The 21,808-nt window shown below is 38.9% G+C and overlaps 1 protein-coding gene across 1 annotated transcript in view; it reads left to right on the top strand.

The window, feature by feature from the left end:
* The first annotated feature begins 833 nt into the window (after nucleotides 1-833).
* Nucleotides 834-21,808, top strand: part of LOC137439218 (multidrug and toxin extrusion protein 1-like) — a 183,650-nt gene continuing 162,675 nt past the window's right edge. The window contains exons 1-7 of the mRNA XM_078767944.1: nucleotides 834-951; nucleotides 6,430-6,531; nucleotides 6,707-6,775; nucleotides 6,934-7,082; nucleotides 10,396-10,438; nucleotides 11,963-12,007; nucleotides 13,266-13,363. Of these exons, the coding sequence (XP_078624070.1) occupies nucleotides 841-951; nucleotides 6,430-6,531; nucleotides 6,707-6,775; nucleotides 6,934-7,082; nucleotides 10,396-10,438; nucleotides 11,963-12,007; nucleotides 13,266-13,363 (617 nt within the window). The 5' untranslated portion in view covers nucleotides 834-840. The remainder of the gene's footprint in view (nucleotides 952-6,429; nucleotides 6,532-6,706; nucleotides 6,776-6,933; nucleotides 7,083-10,395; nucleotides 10,439-11,962; nucleotides 12,008-13,265; nucleotides 13,364-21,808) is intronic.

The following is a 21,808-nucleotide window of genomic DNA, read 5'->3' as shown; positions in this document are numbered from 1 at the left end:
AAATTATGTGGTGGTGAGGTGTTTTAAATTAGGTGGGGGTGAGGTGTTTTCCATTTCGTGGTGGTGAGGTGTTTTAAATTAGGTGGGGGTGAGGTGGTTTGAATTACGTGGTGGTGAGGTGTTTTAAATTACGTGGTGGTGAGGTGTTTTAAATTAGGTGGGGGTGAGGTGTTTTAAATTATGTGGTGGTGAGGTGTTTTAAATTAGGTGGGGTGAGGTGTTTTCAATTTCGTGGTGGTGAGGTGTTTTAAATTAGGTGGGGGTGAGGTGTTTTGAATTACGTGGTGGTGAGGTGTTTTAAATTACGTGGTGGTGAGGTGTTTTGAATTACGTGGTGGTGAGGTGTTTTGAATTACGTGGTGGTTAGGTGTTTTAAATTAGGTGGGGGTGAGGTGTTTTGAATTCCGTGGTGGTGAGGTGTAATCGTCCCAAACTTCCAGTCTGCGCACCTACCCCTCCTGTGTGTATGTGCTGAGTTCTTTTTTTAATTTTATATTTTTTTTCAACCTAAATCTTCAACCTAAATTGCTTATAAAAATGTAATATCACAAACACTACAAATAAATTTGTGCAAAATAATTTTGGTATTATGATTGCTGTCAATCATGACAACACAACAACTCAGGTACAGTCATTAGCCTCAGCTAAAATAAGCCCGTTCCTCAGCAACGACGCGAGCCGAGCCAAGCTAGTATATACATATATATATGGATGAATATTACTTGTATGGTTAAAGCACCCTGGATATGCGTGTACTTCAAAACCGACCTTTGCTTGCTTTCCTGGCTTGATTGTGGCTGACTGTTATGGTTTATCAGCAATCAGCCAGACGAAACAGCCATGGAGGGGACTCGGGACGCAAGCGTTTGTGCTTGGTACCATGATACACGCTTTTTTCCTGGTGGATTCTGCACTGAAGTCAAACGCATCATACAGTTGGCTGCACCGACGGTAAGCTTGTGTAACTTTAAAATGAAAAAAAGTGTGTGAAAGCTGTGAGACATGGACAACTATTGGTATAAACCGGATGATATGATGATGTTCAATTACTGCAGATTATAATTCAAGTTGCTTTGACAAGTATGGAATTGTTCATCTCTTTTTGAGATTATAAATGTGAGACGTGAGAAAGGAGGAGGAGGGCGAGAGCCAGGTGAGTGTGTCGGTATGTCTGTCAGCGTGCAGGTGCTCACGTGCATTCGTGCATGTCAGTATCAATGTGTGTTCGCATGTGCATGTGCTAGTGTTACTCGGCTGCATTTGTGCTCGAGAGCACCTGTGTTGGTGTGCACATATGCTCGCTCGTCACGAGCACACTTTGCATAATAACATGTGTTCAAAGAAACCCAAATGGTTCCTCTTTAACTTGGGCATCCGGTATATACGATTAATAAAACATTGATAGTGTATGTTGATTGTCTCCATGGATGAATTTAGCCAGTGAAATATGAAACAGTTAATACATACATACACAAATTGTGATATTTAGCGGGGAATCCCTGGAGATGGAGGCAGAAGTTTTCCATGACAATTTTTTTTCAGCAGTTTTTTTATCCAGCCCAGGGGCCCATTTTTTGCCCAGTGGTCCCAGCCCACCGGCATTGCCCAAATGCCCGTATGGCCAGTCCGCCCATGATGTTACCCCCCAGACAAAGTTGTATTTGTATTTGTACCCCGAGTAATGTATATGTGTTTATAGCTGGAGTACCCGGCGTTGCTCAAGTGAAAAAGAAACATTAACATCTTTGAAATGAGGGCAAATATAATGGAAAAGCAATTACATCCAAATCAGAATCCATCAACAAATGTCAAATAATCATTTTACCTTTTCGTTGAATATATGCTGGTGAATGTGCCGTTCATCACGTTTCTGAGTTAAGTTTGATGATGTTCAGGAAGAAGTAGAAACCTTACCACCAACTTCGACCTCTTCTGGAATTGTTTGATTATATTATTTGTGTTCAAATGTCTGTTAACATTCGCGGGTACCGTGCATTCGTGTTTGATAAAATGTGACCTGCTTCTACATTCGCGGCCTGGTGTTCCGCATATTCGCGGTTTTTCGCGGGCACAAACATTTTTCCTGCCCGTCCACAGACTTATCTGGTACTTGGTCGATTATATCCATTTTCACCTTTGGGTCGGGACCTCAGTTTAATATTGTTCGTATTTTATGTTTAAGGAAAAAGCCTGGTTCACAGAGGCGATCGCAAGCTCTCCGCATGGGGAGGAAATGGGTGGGGGAAGGTATGGGGGAGATTATAGATGGGATATGACATGGGGAGTGGGGTTGCTTGGTTTTTTACATCATTATTTTATCATTTATTTTGCATCGAGAACCGCGAGTAATTATTTAATTATATATCTATTGTTCAGTTTTAAATCTCATGATTTCTTTAGTCTGCACACAATTAATGTGTAACTCTCTCTCCCCTGTAATAGGGTGTAAATCGTGAGCCCATCAGTGAGGTTGGTTCATGGAAAGCAAGTAAAAATTAACTTTTATTTTGAATATAAAATAAAGTGTAATTCTATCATAAGGCTGTGATGCCAGTTCGTTTAAAATTTTGCAATTTAAACTCGACACCGATCTTCGTAACATCATAGAATATTGGATCATCCTTCAAGCTTAAACTCCGAGCAGTTAAAATGGCAAATATTTCCAGGAGACGCGCTTTGCCGACCACGCAAGATCAAAGCACAAACTGTTCCTTTTCGATAAAGTAACCTGACACTGGCAGCAAAAGAGTGAGCTCGGTTTTTGGAATTTCATTTGCAACCTTATTATGAAAACTGTAATCATGTGCAATCGGGTTCAGAAAATTTTAAAATTAAATTAAGTATCTTCATATTTAAATTATTTAAATAATTTGAATAATTAAAATTTTTTTTTATTTATTTATTAAATAATTAAAATTATTTAATAATAATTTCTAATAAATAATTATAAATATAAATATAATGTTTTTATTATATAAATAAAAATAAAAATAATAAAATTTATTTGTTAAAATTTATTTATATAAAAAAAAAATTAATTTTAAAATACTTCAATATTTAAAAAAATTAATTAAATAATTAAATGTAATTTAACTTCAAATTTTAAAAAACATCTCCCACCAGCCACGCACATCACTTCTAAATGTATCTTCCACGCAGTGTCACACATAAAGCCACTTCCACCCAGCTGTGCAAATAACAGTTCTAAAAGCATCATCCACACAGGTAAAAGCTGTACATTGCGTAAACCATCCCCCACCAGGGCCACCACGCCATTCGGCATTTGCGTTTTTTTACCTCCGCCACCAAAGATGGATGGATGGAGGTTATGTTTTCACCCCTGTCTGTCTGTTTGTCTGGTTGTTTGTGAACAAAATATCTCAAAAAGTTGTGGACGAATTCGGAGGACATTTGTCAGAGTGTTGGCATATGTGACAAAGACGAAATGATTAAATTTTGGTGAAGATTGGGATTCGGATCCAGCTACTAGAATTTTTTAAGTGATTCTTCACCTTTGGGAGATCGGGCCAAATACTATACATAGCAGGATATCTCAAAATGTTGTGGACAGATTTGGACGAAATTTGGTGGACCGGTTGTGTATGTGGCAAGGAAGAATCGATTCTATTTTAGTGGAGATCTGAATATGGATTCGGATATGATAATTTTTTTTTTAAGTGATTCTTCACCATTGAGAGATCGGGCCAAAATCTATACATGGAAGGATATCTCAAAATGTTGTGGATGGATTTGGACGAAACTTGGTAGACCGTTTGTGTTTGCGGCAAGGAAGAATCGATTCGATTTTCGTGAAGATCTGAATATGGATTCGGATATGATAAAAAAAAATTTTTTAAAGTGATTCTTCACCATTGAGAGATCGGGCCAAAAACGATACAGAGCAGGATATCTCAAAACGTTATGGAAGGATTTGGTCGAAACTTGGTGGCCGGTTGTGTATGTGACAAGGAAGAATCGATTTGATTTTGGTGAAGATCTGAATATGGATTTGGATGTGAGAATTATTTCGTTTCTTCAGTGATTCTTCACCATTGAGAGATAGGGCCAAAAACGATACATCGCAGGATATCTCAAAACGTTATGGACTGATTTGGTCGAAACTTGGTGGACTGGTTGTGTGTGTGACAAGGAAGAATCGATTCCATTTTGGTGAAGATCCAGATGCGGATCCGGCTTGCAGAATTTTTTAAGTGATTATTTACCATTGAGTGATATGGCCAACCAGGTGGAGGTTTGCTCTCTATTGAGTGCCATTCAATTTCCAGATGTACTCGCAGTTTGCTTCGACATTCGTGGCCCTGTGTTCCTTGTATTCGCAGTTTTTGCGAGCGTATTCGCGGTTTTTCACGGGATTTTTTATTTTCCCTCAATGAATCAAGTACTGCTGGGAACCTATCCCACCTTTTTCATTTGAAACAATGACCCCACATTTGCGGTATTTTCCAGGAACATATCGTCCTTGAATGTCGGGGCCGACTATACAATAAAATAAAAAATACAATAAAATGGCAATAAAAGGTAAAAGGGCTCTTAATTATATTCTTGTAAGTATTGTCGTGCGAATCCCTCAAGGTTAACACGAGGGACTGCGGAAGACTGAACGGCTTTAACGGAGGTGAGGATCAAACACGGATTTTTGTATCAACCGCGGGAAGAAGAAGGGAAGAGGAAGAAGTGGCAACACTTACCTATGGCGAACCAACGGCAGCTCCAATCCTGCAGGGAATTAATTCACGAATGACGACCCAATTCAATGTACAAAAAGAATGATTTATTCAGACCCCGAAACATTGAAAAGCGACGATGAATAAATAATGTTCCCAAATTGGGATCCCACACACCTCACTTCAGAATACGAGACAGGGGAAAATGAATTACGAAAATAACACGTTCGTCGTGTACGGGTAAATGTGGTGCATCCTTATCTGTCTCGTCTTGTCCACCGTCCAACGTGGCTCCAAGCTCCGGTGCGAAGAAACCATCCGTCCGCTCACTCGCACGCTTCGCCAGGCCTCGATGCGACTCGCTCCGTGGCACGCTCCACTCCAACCCCTCGTCGGTCCAACACACGAGGTCACGCTCGCTCCGAGCACCAATGAACCATGCGTCCAACACCGGGCCAGCGATCCTCACATGAAGCCAATCTCCAACCCGAAGGGGCCGATCTCCAACACAAGGTCCAGCACGAAGAGAGACAAAAAGACAAAGAGCAAAGAGAGGTCATGCAGCGCCAAGAGCCAAGAGAGAGAGGGCCAAAATGTCGGCCAGCAAGTTCTTTTATAACCTCCCGAGGACGTCAGCTCTGGCGCGTCCCCCAATCAGTGCCTCGTAGGTTTCCCGCCATTCACCGAACCTTCTAGCACCTTCCCTCCAATGAACAACCTCCTTCTCAGTTGCGTCTTTGCGCCTCCCACCCTGATCGGCTGGAGGTTCGCGCCTTCCGCGCCAACCAATCACACGTTCCCTGTGGCGTGGTTAGAGCTCGTCTCACTGGATGTTGCCAGGTCAGCTGGTGGTGCGGCTGGCGGTGGCTATCCGGTGGTGTCCCGATCTGGCTTCCTGCCGGTCTTCTTCCAAAGTCATTGTAAGGGAAGGGAATGAATTAATGTGTGCACTTAGGACCTATCTAAGTGTTTGTACGTGTGCGTTGCCATAAGGGACAAAGGAATGATGACCAGGTCTGACACACAGGGGTTTATCTTCGTCCCTACACTATCTAACACAGAAACATCCTTGTATGTTCACAGGTATACACTTCCCCGACAAACCGCCTAAAACACAGAACGTATTACAGGGTAGATTCCCTATCGCGACAGTCAAAGCATGTTACCTATACAGATCTACCTGGCTCTAGATATTCCTTTACCCCCACCCCCCCCCCCCCCCCCGACATAACAGTATTTTAAAGTGTCTGTGTGTTTGTTTGTGCATTTTTCTGCCAAACCATGGCACCTCGAAGCCCCAAATTGTTGGTGTAGGTAATTGAGAATCTGGCTGACCAATGATTTAAGCCGCTACACGTTGGTCTCGATGTCTGTTTTGTAGACACCAAAAGCCGCTATAAAGTGTCTATTGGGATGTGGTGTCAGGCAATGCTGCCGCCGACCAACAGGCAAAAAGTAACCAATATGATGCCAAACACGCAACAGCTTTTCAATGGACAACACGCCCCGTAACCACCACCGGGAAAAGGTCTGCATCCAGCCAGGCAGTGCCTGGTATCCCCCTCCCTCCCACCCATCTACTTGCCCCCGGTTAGCCCCTGCAAGTTCAATATACTCGTACATATCAACAAGTGAAGCCCCCATTTTCATTTTTCTCACTTTTACACCAAACATAGCATTTCTGGTGTGGATTGTTGAAAATGTTGACTTATTTCTCAGAATCTTTTATTTTTTCCTCCCATAGGTTTTGTTCAACATGCTGCAGTTTACTTTGGGAATGATCAGCATCGCATTTAGTGGACATCTGGGTATAGAACAGCTAAATGGCGTCAGCCTCGCCATGGTGGTGAGTTGTAAATTTTTGCTGGGATTTGCTTTTATCCACAAGGTATTGAACTGAAGGGTAAAGTGCAATATGGAACTTGCATGATAATGCAACCATTTATTATATGGAATGCAAAATGTGCAACATTAGGTACATCAGTCATTTATCATGTGGCATGGTCTGTCTGAATCCCCAGGTAATCAATGTGACTGGGCTCTCAGTTGGGATGGGCATGACGACGACATGTGACACCCTCTTATCACAGGTGCTGAAGAATGTATATTATTGAAATGTCGATCACTATATATATCAGCAGGAGAGGTAGAAAACTTAGACAGATCAGTTCATTTATGAGACTGAATGATAGAACTCGCCACTGCATTTCTATTTGATGGTGATAAGATTTCCTGTGTATCTTTGCAGTCATTTGGCAGTGGAAACCTGAAACATGTCGGAGTGATTATGCAGCGCAGTGTAATCATTATGACTATTGTCTGCATCTTGTGTCTCTCCGTCCTCATCAACACAGAGCTCCTGTTACTGGCTCTTCAGCAGGACCGCAGCGTAGCAAGGTTATCATAATCAACAATGTGCACTCTCACAAGTTAACTTTCACGTAACCAAGTTAACAATTTGCACAGTTGTTTTCATAAAATATTATATTGTTGTGTTGATAGTCTGCTAATGCTGACCTGGCTATCGTTTGCAAAAGGCTCTCACTTTGCAAATGGCCGAAATCATAGGGGTTCATTCTCGAGCAGTTAGAGTGGTTTCTCCCCAGAGACCATAGATAGACGGACACTAATGCAGGGAAATAAATAAATACACTTTGTGATCTGGTAAAATGAAAAGCACATAATATAAGAAAACAGAACCGTATGGCACCAAGAGCACCCCACCATTCACACACAACGGTGACCAGGGGAGGTCTTTCAAAAGGTTAACAATATCGGGGATCGAACTAGCTCCACCACGAACAAGTTTTCAGCCCACAGCACAAAGTAGCGAGCATCATGGACCACCCCACAGTCGTGGCACCCAGTGAAGAGGTAAAGCATCCAGTGGGGCAAAGGGAGCATAGCAGCAAGAGCGCTTAAAGAGCATCCCTAGAGAACAGCGGGTTGCACACCGAGCAATTAATCAATCCTGACAAATCTCACACTCTCACCTTGTCTCTCCGAAAAGACCTTCTGGAAAACCCTCCCATCTAATTTCTCAACAATCCTTTCGAAGAAGTTCTGTCACTCAAGCTTTTGGGTCTCACTATCTGCCATGATCTTTCCTGGGAAAGCCACATTTCCAAGCTGTCCTCCAAAGCCAGTCGCCCACTGGGCATCCTCCATCGTGCGAAGTCCTTTCTCGGCCCTACTGAGCTTCTCACCACTGACAAAGCTTTCATGCACAGCTTGATGGAATACTGCTCTCCCCTCGGACCTGGTGCTCTTGTCTCGCACCTAACTCGGCTTCACGCTGTAGAAATCAAAGATTTCATGCACAACTTGATGGAGTACTGCTCTCCCCTATGGGCTGGTGCTCCTGCCTCGCACCTAGCTCAGCTTCACGCTGCAGAAACCAAAGCTTTTAGAATCATTGGTATCTCCCATGATGAAGCTGATTCTGAGGGCCTTTCACTCTCTCACTGCAGGCAGGTTGGTGGTCTTTCTGTCTTCTACCGACTCCTCTCCAGCCTAGTTCCACCTGCTCTGTCTGTGCTCTATTCCCCCAAGTATTCCTGCAGGATGTACAAGGTCTGTCAGCAACCCTCTTCTGGTGAAACTGCCAAAATCATGACTCTCTGCTCACCTTCACTTTTTCATTCCTCTTTTCTCCCACCTTTGGAACAAACTCCCCCAACCTCTTCAATCCCACCTTTCCCTCCAGGTCTTTAAAATAGCTGTTCACCACCATCTCTTATCTTCCCCCATCCAAAACCTAGATCTTTTCTACCCCCATCAATGCATCCCAAATCCACCGTTTTCAAATTCCGACTTCTTTCCTGAAATTCCTCGTAGTGTCCATTTGTTTTATATCGTTTACCCCCCCTACCCCCTAGCCCTCTCCCTTCCACAGATCTACCAACCTCCCTGTTCTCTTCTGTTGTTGTGCTTCTGTACTTCCCTCAATCTCCTCCTCTTGTCTCCTGCTCCCTTTATTGTATGTTTTATGTGTCTGTGTTTATGTTTTTGTGTTTTATGTGTTAGTTCTTACACGAGCCTCGACTTTGTATCCCCAAAAAGAAAGAAGAGCATCCCGAGAGAACAGCAGGTTGCACATAGTGGTGAAAGCAAGACCAAAGAGAGAAGAGATCGAACAGCACGTGTACAGGCTCTTTTACCCCTTCGCCGTGACCATGTCCCACACATCTGAACGTCCTTTGATCATGGTCTGGCACTGGGAAGTGAGATTCAATGTCTTCACCAATATGGTGATGCCACGCCGATGTGGTTTCATCACCGTTGCTGCTATTGCCAATGATACGACATCTTTCAGTGCACCAAAGGCAGCACACACTCAAGGTTTCCTTGTAATGGCTGGTGCCATGCTGAATGACTATTACCCAGAGAGCCAGCCGTGAAGGGGGCCGGTTATCCACTTAAACATAGACTGCCTACACATCCAAATTTCTCCCCCTTCTCCTTACCCCACATGGTACCTTGCGTGGTTGATAGAGAACAAAAACGAATTACACTTCCCTACCAAAGGATATGTCAACTCTGCCCCTCTCATGGCAGGCATAACAGGACAACTTCACTCCAATGGGTCAAAAAAAAAATACCCTCCTTTATTGCAATTTTTTTAACCTACACGAATACACGGACCATGCCAACTTATCATCTACCTCATACATAGTTCAACTACATCTGCCAATCTTTTGCCCAACTATAGTCTCTGAGTGAAAGAACCCTGCCTTCATGGCATCCTAACTTTGTACTTTTTTTTTACTCTTGAGCTGTAACATTTATTTAGTTTCGAATCCCGTTTCGACCCGTTCCCGTTTCCCATTCCCCTAATCCTAATGCAAATAATTAATCATACGTAATCCACAACATTGTTTGTATCATAATACTCTGTGTTGTGTTTAATTTTGTACACCCGTCATTTTCATGGGCTTTCCCCATAGTTTTGTCTATTCTGATAAATATGGGCGATAAAGATTGTGGATGATGATAGTGGAAAGTTATTTCTGTAAACATTGTTAGCATTATAAGATTACAGAAACACGTACTGTATATGAACTTATAACAAAACGTGTTCACAGTAATTATTTTGTTTTTAAGCTCACCTGGAACGAAGTCCGTCTGTCAGTCCGTAAACACTTGCAACTTCTTCTACGAAACCGCTGATGGGATTGTGATCAAACTTGGCACAAATGATATTTGTTATGTTGTGACTAAAGTTTGTTCACAGCATTAAGAAAATCGGTGTCTAAGGGGGTTTCCCAGGGGTCAAAGTGGGTCCATGTTTGACCCCCCCAAAATAGATATTTGCTTTCTTCTCTGAAACTACGCACACGATTTTGATGAAACATTACAACAACATTCACCACCCATGATGTACCAAAGTTTGTTCATGGAATTGAAAAAAATCGGGGTCTTAGGTAGTCTATGGGGGGCGGGGTAAGGGGGGGGAGGTTGCCCCCCAAAATAGGTATTTTACTTGTTTGTTTGCTTGTTTAAAGTCTTATGATTACGTTAGTATGATTGTAATGCTGCCCTGTATTCTAGCAACCATTGAAATTGGTTAAAATGCCATGATACGGTTTAAAAATACCTTCAGTCAGTGTAGTATACTGCTTTATGCTACCAGGTGAGCACGCATCGGTATTGCCCCTATATTTTTAATAAACCATTGGTATGCTCATGCTTGATTTTACATTTTTCCCAGGCTGGCAAAGCAGTATGTTGACATCTTCTGCTCTGCAATGCCTGTGAGTTTTCTCTCTCAAACTGCACTTTACATCGTCTGATCAACAAAAACCTAAACACATAATAATCCTGGACTGGGCTTGAGGTAACGCACTCACCATTGAGCTGTCTAGCATGTGTGTGAATCTCGCACCAGCTGCGAATCTGTCACCCTGGTGTTTCAGATGCAGGGTGATGCATCAATATGTGTGATGTCTATCAGAAGAGATACATTACATCACCAAAAGTATGCGGACACCCCTTCTAATTTGTGGATTCGGCTGTTTCAGCCACACCCATTATTGACAGGTAAATATATTCAAGCGCACAGCCATGCAATCTCCATAGACAAACAAAACATTGGCAATAGAATGTGCCATACTGAATAGCTCAGTGACTTTCAACGTGGCACTGTCATAGGATGCGACCTTTCCAATAAGTCAGTTCGTCAAATTTCTGCCCTGCTGGACCTGCTCCGGTCAACTGTATGTGCTGTTATTGTGAAGTGGAAACGTCTAGGAGCAACAACAGCTCAGCTGCCAAGAGGTAGGCCACACAAGCTCACAGAACGGGACCGCAAGTGTTGAAGCGCATAGCACGTAAAAATCGTCTGTCCTCGGATGCAACACTCGCTACTGAGTTCCAAACTGCCTCTGGAAACAACGTCAGCACAACAACTGCTTTTCGGGAGCTTCATGAAATGCGTTTGCATGGCCGAGCAGCCACACACAAGCCTACGATCACCATGCGCAATGACAAGCGTCGGTTGGAGTGGTGTTAAGCTCGCCGCCACTGGATTCTGGAGCAGTATAAACACTTTCTCTGGAGTGATGAATCATTCTTCACCATCTGGCAGTCAGAAGGATGGATCTGGGTTTGGCGGATTCCAGGAGAACGCGACTTGCCCGAATGCATAGTGCCAACTGTAAAGTTTGGTGGAGAAGGAATAATGGTCTGGGGCTGTTTTTCATGGTTCGGGCTAAGCCCATTGGTTCCAGTAAAAGTAAATCCTAACGCAACAGCATACAATGACATTCTAGATGTTTGTGTGCTTCCAACTTTGTGGCAACAGTTTGGGGACGGCCCTTTCCTGTTTCAGCATGACAATGCCCCCGTGCACAAAGCGAAGTCCGTACAGAAATGGTTTGTTGAGATCGGTGTGGAAGAACTTGACTGGCCTGCACAGAGCCCTGACCTCAACCCCATCGGACACCTTTGGGATGAATTGGAACACCGACTGCAAGCCAGGCCTAATCGCCGAACATCAGTGCTTTTGTGGCTTAATGGAAGCAAATCCCCGCAGCAATGTTCCAACATCCAGTGGAAAGCCTTCCCAGAAGAGTGGAGGCTGTTATAGCAGCAAATCCGGGAACAACTCCATATTAATGCCCATGATTCTGGAATAAGATGTTTGACGAGCACATACGGGTGTGATGTTCGGGTGCCCACATACTTTTGACCATGTAGTGTATATTGAATGGAAGAGAAGAGAAAAGAAGAGCAATAATTGGGTTTTTGCTGCTGTTATTTTTTCCCTTATCTTTCAGGCGTTCTTCCTCTTTGAACTTGAAGCAAAGTACTTAATGAACCAGGTAAGATGTTTTGCATTATTTTTAACACAATTATTATTTTAACTAATGAAAGAAACAGCATTATCAAATTCAGAATTGCAATCTGTTCTGCTCTTCCTTTCTAAGAGTTTGTTATAATTTGTGAAATTTCCTGCAAAGGAATTAAATGAAGACGGTTGGAGGATTATGCAAGTAATCAGACTGATCAGAGCCTGAATCTGAGATTAAGCAAATAAAATACTATTCATTGTTCATACAGACGCAAGATAAATCAATTGGGGAATGAACTTCACAAGTTTGCCAATTATTTCAAACAACAGCTTTTTAAAGTAATATGTTGTCATGTGTTTTTTTAAATAATCATGTTTTATCCTTTATTTTGATTTAATTTACTTTAGTCACAAACAGTTATATAAAGTTTGATACAACATGACAAAGACAATTATACAGAAAAAATGTGCAGAATATTTTTTCAGCAGAATGGAGGGGACACAGTTTAAGAGTAAAAAAAGAGAAGAGTTCGGAAGATAGTAAGGCAGAGATCTTTCACTCAGAGTGGTGAACGCTTGGAAGGATCACTCAGCATCGGTATAGTCACAGTAGAGTCGATGAATAGTTTTAAAATTGAGTTTGATATGTATTTGGAAGTAGTGGGGATGTAATGAGGGGGACGGGGGATTGGCACAATTACTTATAGATGCATTGAAGTTCCTTGTAAATGTGCAGTCATTACAAAATAAAACAATGTCAGTTTGTGTGTTTGTACAGATGTCTGTCCCCCTTCATAAGGGTATTTTTAAAGGCCAATCTTTTAACACGATTTTGTGTTCACTATGGTTTGTATTTGAGGACAGAACAAACTCGAAAAACATTTTCCATAAAAGAGTAATTATGTTTCTTCTCCTGGAATGGTAGATGGTGGCATGCAAACCGAGCCTCAAGGGCGGTGCACAGAAGCGTTTTTGAAAACAATAAATATAAGGTGCAGGGAGGTAAAATCTGCTGCACGTGATGTGCAAAACGTGTAGAGGAAAACGAGTGTTCATTTATATCTGTATGATGTCGAATAAATAAAAAAGATATTAGCACACCTGACACTAAGCCAAGGTTTCAGACTTTGGCACGCTCCCGAGGCTGCACCGTCAAATAAACTGTTCCAACCCGTCATTTTTAATGTTTTCTTTTTACTAGTTACAAAACGAAACAAGTGAAATGGATGAAAGATTAATTTTGTACTTTTTTTCTATTTGTCCCATTTCTGTCTGAAAACACAACCAAGAAAATCATCATACCTCAAGTTCTCACCGCTCTGGCATCCAACGCCATCCATGTTCTGCTGAATTACGTACTACTGTACGTTTTGGACACCGGGATCATGTAAGCTTCACCACAAGGAGCAATGTGCAATTGAGCAACCATTACACAAGATGAAATGCACACAGTTTGAGATTCATTTCAACGACAATGAAATCCTGAAAGCAGATCTCTTTATAAGGAATTTTAATGGAAGAGTATGCCATTTCGCCCATCATGCTTGCACTATATAAACACTGCAAGTGTCTTTCACAGACTATAATTGAAAGCCAGAAGTAAATATTTCAACTGGAATATCTTATTTTCCAGCTGCAAAAAATTCTCATCCACTGTATAAATGGATGCCTAAATAGGGTGGATAGGTGGCAGGCACCCACTATTGGTCAGAACCCTCACAGCAGATGCTAGTGTTAAACAAGAGTTCACAGTCACAATTTCAGTTGTCGTTGTTGTTCTTGTTGTTTTGTATATGCAGCCTGTGGCTGCCTGTCACATAATTTCTGGAAGGGCGGCTGTGCCGCTGATGCAGTGCTCCTATTACCATAAATATTTTCGTGGATTTTTTTTTTTTTAAACAAGATCGAGGATCGTGTAAGAGCTAACATAAATCACAAAAAAAACAAGAAAAAGAGCAATCGGACATTGCAAACCCTCGCCAGGATGTATTTTCAGTGGTTTTTAAGGCTTTTGTGTTGAAACAAATAAGTAGGGAGATAATGGGACTTCCAGGGCACCCATGTATTTAGATGAGGCTTTTTCCCAAACTGCCAATTTTTCCCCTTATTACCGCGACACCCCTTTCACCTTTTACATGTAAGTGAATGGGGGAGTCCTTACTTACCTTCCATGAACCACGCGACATTCAAAATCCCTCATTGATTCTTTGAATATTTGCTCATTTTCTAATTTTTTTAACAACTCCATTCTCTTATGGAACTCATCCCCATCTAGGATATTGATAAACTTTACATTAAGCACCTTTCTCTGTGCGTTTATAAAATGGTATGTTTCACGGAGGGACCTGGTCTGTCCTCCTCCTGATCCACATACCATTTTAAAATTATAATATTTATTATCCGGTTGATAACCATCAAAGTTGTCACTCCACTCTAATATATTTTCCTTCCCGCCCTCCATTACCCCACTTAACAAATGAATACGTTTATCCGTCTTGAGGACCTTCTGACCAGTGATCCTCTCAACCTCTCGGATCTAGTATTTCTCACACTCATTATGTTTTCCATTTATATACCAAGGTTGATTACACCTCCACCCTTTAGTCTGGTTAATACTTGGTTCTATCATTTATTTATTTATAAAAAAGGCGGCGGTAGCCCTTAAAATCCCCAACCCCATTATATTATCACTTATATATGGATGGTTGTTGATTAATGGCTTTTCAGTTTTGTTTTTTGTAATTCTTGTGAGTAAAATGAACCCAAGATTTCTTCCCCATTCATATCATATAATTTGTAAGTCCAAGGGACTGTATCCATTACATCAACAATTTTAAATAATTCATTAGTCCATCTCTTTGTATAACCTTTCTCAAAATGGCTTTTCCATCTGTATATTCTTACAATATCACCAACTTTGAACTTGGGCTTTCTCAAATTAATCTCATTTTCATATTCTAATTTTGTAAATGTTTCTGATGGTTTTGATTTTGTTGATGAATGAACTGTATTATTGTAATTATCTACAATATTCTGGATTAAATATACCCATTGTTGAGAACCGAGTTGTGTGAATTTTTTATATAGTTTCTCTTTCAAAGTGCGATTAAAACGCTCAATAACAACTGCCTTTCCTTCATTAAAACTGCTGTATAATTTAATATCCTCCCCCTTAAGAAATTTCATAAATATTTTGTTATAGAACTCTGTTCCCTCGTCAGTCCATAACTTCTTTGGTTTTATTTTACTTTTACTAAATATTTCACTGAAAGCTAACATAAGAGTATTACCCCTTTTGTTTTTCAAAGGAACAACCCAGGCAAATCTACTCCTCAAATCAATAACGGTTAAAGCATACCTGTATCCCTTATCATTATTTAGTTCGATTAAATCAGCGGACCATATGTGGTCGGTGTATTTAGAATAAACTTTCCTTCTTTTAAACTTAGTGATTATAGGTTTATGTAATTCATCAGCCAAAAGCTCCTCAGTATTGATAACATCATTGGAGTTTAATCGTTTTTTGGGGAATAACCAAGACCAAGTTTCAATTTAGCACTTATTATTTTTTTCACAATAAACCGATCAACTTTCTCTCTCAACGTAGGATTTCGTATCAAAGACAAATTATACAACATTTCTCTGTCTGCTTCATGTTTTTCATCCAATGTAGTGGTTTTCCCATAAGCAATATCATGCTTCATACACACTTCATCAACCCTATTTATAGGCTTAGACCAAGGTTTAGGATTGTCAGCCTCATCTAATCTTTTATCCAAGTTTGTTCCTGGACCACAGAAAGAATATCCAGGTAGATGTAGTTCCCCAGGAATTCCAGTTGTTGTAAATTTACTTTCTGACAGAAACTTTTGTATGTTTCCTCCACTTTTAGGAGAGATGAATTGGCACTTTTTAGAGCCACACACTTGACATATTCCTTTTTGATAAACTCTTATTTTTAGCTTTAACATGAGATATTTTTAGATTTTGTTTTCTTTTTACATTTGAGACAATAACTCATATTTATTTATGAGAAAAAGTCCGACATCATGCCAAAACCTTTTTGGTTTTCAACACATACATTTCGATTTTGATTTTTAAAACATAAAGAATCCTTAGGAATGTCTTCACTCTCTCCTCCATTTATTTACAAATAAAACTAACTAAAGTCAATAACACCAACATCATCAATCACATAACCTTTTCCTTCTTCTTCTTCTTCATCACCACTTTCTCGTTTGAACCTCCTCCCTGAAATTGTAGTAAAGGTTGTTTACATTCTTTCAAATAATATTTTCCTTAGACTTTGAATTTCTTTATTTTCCTCTTCGGTGCGTTGAGATTGATTTATTTGCCGTAATTCCTTCAATCTTTTACGAATCTCACTGATTTCCATCTTTTTATATTTTTCCTCCCTCTCTCTTTGCTCCCTTTCCTCCCTCTCCTCCTTCTCCCTTTTCTCTCTTTCCTCCTTCTCCTTTTTCTCTCTTTCCTCCTTCTCCTTTTTCTCTCTTTCCTCCTTCTCCCTTTTCTCCCTCTCCTCCTTCTCCTTTTTCTCCCTCTCCTCCTTCTCCTTTTTCTCCCTCTCCTCCTTCTCCCTTTTCTCTCTTTCCTCCTTCTCCCTTTTCTCCCTCTCCTCCTTCTCCTTTTTCTCCCTTTCCTCCTTCTCCTTTTTCTCCCTTTCCTCCTTCTCCTCCTTCTCTCTTTCCTCCTTCTCTTCTTCAACTCCTTCCTCATCCCTTGCTACCCTTGAGTTTGAGCCCCAAAGAATATTATACATATACTCATCTGGATTTTGAGATATTCTTGTATCTATAATTATGTTTCTCATAATAGGATACCAATAAGATTTGTTGACGATTTCTAAAAGAGTTTTATATTTCATAACTTTGAGAAGTTCATTTTTATTTCATATTTTAAACAAGTCTCTATTTGTGGGTTCAACAATATCAGTATAAGGCCAGTTTTTAATGACAAAATTTCCATGTATATGTTCCACATCATAAGGTATGTAATACCGAGCACCCTTTTCTTGTAGGTATCCCTGAATACAAAAATTATAATTCTCTTGTCGTCTTTTTCCTGCCATTTATGTATCAGAAATATATGTGAGATTAATATTATGACAGGTAATACCACCCCATCTTCCCACTACCAAATTGGTTTGTATTCCTCGGCTTTCTATCCTGATCTCATGACCTTCCTTCTTTGTCATGCTAACCATCGCTATACTATCATATATTTTTCTTTTCTTAAAACCATGTATTTGTTGTTTATTAATTGTACTTCCACATAAATCCTTATCCTCACCAAGTGGATAATATTCTTCTTTACGAGACTGATTAAAATCATGTAGGTCTTCTATGTTTATTGAAAAAGACCAATTATACCCTAAATCAGGCATATCATACCCCCATTTATTAATTTGCATATTAACTATATGTCCTTCTTTATAAAATTCAATTGTAAGCAGGTAGTTAAATTCAATGAGGAAAGGTGTATGGTCAGTATAACCAGGTGTTGTGGTTGTAAATTTTACTTGTTTAACAAAACGTGCTGTTTTCTTTAAAAATATATATATATTGTGATAAATCACTGTATCTAATTAAGTCATTCGCATCTGTAGGGTTTGGATAATTGATTAATTTATAAGTATTCTTCATATTAATATTTTTACTTATATTATATTTTTGTCATTCAGCCTGTGCCTTTGTATAATAATTTGATAAATCAATATCCTGAGAGGATTCTCCAAAGATAGAACCATCTTTTCCAACATAAGTCATTTATATTAGATTAAAAATGATATCATAAAAATTTTCATTATTGTTGAGTTGAAATAATACATATAAACATAATTGACCACAACATTTAGAATTAATTTCTTGAACTTGAAATGTTTGATAAACACCATTCTGTAAGAATTGTATTACTTCAACAGGCGGTGGCATACCATCACTATCAAAATAATATTTATCCTGACTATTATGAATACAAACCCAATGAGAACCATTCTGTGTGTCTAAATTCATAATAATATTTTTTGTATTCTTGGACAACTTTGTTAATTCATCTCTCATACAGATTACCACGTTATCAATTTTTAGTTTTTTACAATACTTAGCTAGTTCTATATTTGACGTTGTATTCTTTCCAAATTGTTTAAACCATTTATCCATTTATTTATGAGAAAGATACAATCCATTACCCCGTTTAGTTAATTTAACACCCGCTTGAGCGATAGAGGAAAGCATATCTCCAACCAACAATCTAGCTTTTTCAGGTATACTTTCAAGTTTTTGAGCAAAATCTACAATTACACCACTTCCACTAATTTGTTTCTCCAACTCCTTGTTATGTCTTTCCAATTCTTTTTGAGCTTTTAGTTGTGCCTTCCTTTCGTTAGCAGTTTTTACCGCTGCTGAAATACCACCAGTCAATGCTCCCGCCGCACTTAAACCAGCAAATAAAGGAATTAGAAACGGGAGAAATCCTCCCTCTTGTATTGAATATTTCTTTAACATAGGTTTTGTCATTTTAATTTTAAGTGATCCAGCATCATTTAGTGTTTTTACTTGTGTGTGTGTGTGAGTAAAACATCAATTCTTACAGTTCCTTTTCTTTGAATTGTATTAACATTAATAATACAAGGCTTTTGATTTTGAATACAAGATGTTAATTTATTGAGATTGATTTGATTAACATATACCCATACCATTTATTTATGAGAAAAAACCTATGTGATATTAATCATAACACCATTATCTGTATTAATCTGTAATTCTGTTTCTTCCAAAAGCAAACAATAAGCATTAACTTCTTCATTCTCTCATCTTTCAATGTATAGAGAAGTATCCACTCTATTAGACTTTATAGTTTCCTTTTGAGAACTCAGGTCAATTGTGTAGATTGTATAAAGTTTTTGAAACGCAACCATATCCAAAATAGAATCATTATTACCGTTGCTTTCACACACCTTTTGGTAAGACTTGTAGGCTTCCGCATAATTCATTTTTTTCCCAATCAATTTCCAATCTATCTCGCAGGTAAAATGTACCATCAAGAGAAACCCAAAGTTGTTTCACCTTAGCATTATCACTCAGTGCATTATTCTTATCAGTACCCTCCTCTCCATCTGGTTTCTTAAAAATGAGCCAGAGGTATCGGGGCTTTCCTTGAAGAACACCTAAATTCCAAGTGTAGGTAGTGTGTTCCAGTTTAACGTGTTGACATCTTCTTTTAAGGTATGATACATTTAGTGGGGTCTTTGAGTTAAGTCTTCTATTCAACATCTCTTCCGTTTTAAGATTAGGAGTATATTCACTGATATACCAACACAAATCATTAATAACAAATTTATTGTTGTCTCCAAAAGCATTTTCAACCCCAAAAAGCAACCTATTTACATTATCATTCCTTTGTAGTTGAAATCTAATTTTAAGACCATACAAAACTTTGTCATAATCACAAAATCTAAATATACCTTTCAGAGGTACTGCTACGGTAAAACTATTCTCTGGTTTTGTATCATCATTATACATTGCCTTCCTTTGACTATAACCAGGGTCTGTGTTTGTACCCATTGACATATCAGGAATAAAACCTTCAACAGCTCCCTTACCCATTCTATCACTAAACGAATATAGTGAAAATTTCATCATTTCAGATGTAGCAGAGACATAATCAACCACTTCAACCTCTTGTGTTCCAATATACAGGCGGACACTATCAAACATTTTCCAGAAGAAATCATTTACGAGTGTAGCATTAGTATTATTCGCAGCCTTAGTGAATTTAAATTTACACAGCAAGAAACTATCAGCTATATTCAAGTAAGTTTGTTGATTATTTATTTCAAAACTTTTTGTTCCATTTGAATTCCAGTCTGTTCCTGTTATAGCATTTACCTTGAAATAGTCTTCCTTTTTAGTGGAGTTTGAAATGATAATCGTATCATCCAAATCATAGATACTATCAATCGCTTCCATACTTGTATTTATATAGCATTAAAATTGTTGAAACCCTGACCCAAGTATTTTAATGATTTTTTGTCGTTCTTGTGAAGATCGTTGAGTTTTACCTTTTTTTATTTCTTTGATTGCTTGTAATTTATGAGACTCCTTTTGTGCATCTTTTATACTCTTTATAGCACCCGCAACTGAACCCACGGCAGAAGCAGTTGAACCAATTAGGTCTTTATGTTTAAAGATGGTTGAACCAATACCCATTAGAGTATCAATTATCCCATCTCCTTTATTTTGAAATTGATGACCTACACCTCGTTGTCTCTTAGGTTTATAGTATCCTCTCCCAAGAAACATACCTTCACCCTTATAGTATGGTGAAAGGTACATGCCCTCCCCTGTAATTATTTTATATTTTCCCAACTCGTGTTTTCTCACAATAACCATTATTTATTTATTGAAAAACTTCACGTAGGTGAATTCTGATGAATATAATTTCATCATAAAAGGATATCATACGATTATCTTGGTCGGTTATCCTAAAATTTACTCTGTATATTGTTTTTCCTGACACAGGTAAATAGACAAGATTTTTTGGTTCCATATTAAATTTATAACCAATCGGGGTTGAGTATGCACTGAATGAAAATATTGTATTTGTTCTTATTCCATCGTTATAAGCACCATCAATCAAATCACAATGAATTAATACTGAATTTATACCGGAGGATATTTGGATAACATAATCACTGTAAAACGCCCCGTTATTGTCAATCTTTTTTGAAGAGAAACCCAATCGCTCTCTAAACGAATTTTCAATCGTGAAATCAACTTTATAATTATTTTTAAGTTTAATAGTTGATTTTGAAGTGTGTTTTTGAATATCTATTACCATATTTTTTGGTTCATCACCTTCTTCTTTCATAAGGCGAGAGACTTCAGAAGATATTTGAGAAATCTCGTAAGCTCCGGGTGAAACGGTTATAGTTTTATATTCAATTCCTGGATTATAACTAAACTTGTTGTTTTTCTCTGTGATATTAAAAAGTGTATTATAAGTTTTCATCGACAATAAAGAAGCCTCCAATGAGACAAGGGGGTCAAGTTGTAGTGGGTAAGGGAATGAAGCTGTGTAATCACTTGTGAAATTAAAACGAAGAATTGTGCTTCTCATCTTATTTAATATCTAATAAAATATCTTTGTATTGACATTTATTAATTATTTTCATATTCATCAACTGATCTAAAATGGCTGAGGATTCATTAAAACAATTGTTGTTTCCAGCCTTCTTACTACCTAACAACAACAATAGCCTATTAACTAATTGTGATGGGTCATTTGGAAGAAAACTAACACCCGAACCAAGCTTACTTAAAGCATCAATAATATGTTTCTCCTTCTAATTCTTCTTCCTTTTACCAGCAACAGAAACTCCATAATCAAGTGCATTTAGCAACTCAATATACTCTCTATCTTCCTCTCTTTCCATATCAAGTGGTTCATCAAAATATTTTGAACCGCTGAATCTGGAGTTTGTTAGAAGAAACATTAATCTTGGAGTTAATTCAACATTTGGTTGAGCAGAACTTAAGAACACCAATTTATCATTAAATATCAATAACTTTTCTTTCACAAGATGGAACTGTGCTGGTTCTTCTGTTGGAATGAGACCTGCTCTGGTTTTTGAATCCGCCAAATATTCATTGTTTTGAAGAGCTTCCACAACATAATTAGGGGGTTGATTTACCTCCTCAAGTTTCCGAAATAATCCTTCATCATCATATTCTAATTCTCCAAGTTCTTTCTCTGTCATTTGACTAAAATCTTTGAGCATTTGAAGTTTTTTCGGAGTAAATTCTACCGTGGG

The sequence above is a fragment of the Myxine glutinosa genome, chromosome 14, assembly GCF_964187855.1.
Source record: "Myxine glutinosa chromosome 14, kmMyxGlut1.1, whole genome shotgun sequence".
NCBI classification, from domain to species: Eukaryota; Metazoa; Chordata; class Myxini; order Myxiniformes; family Myxinidae; genus Myxine; species Myxine glutinosa.
This window is presented reverse-complemented; position numbering and strand designations above follow the sequence as displayed.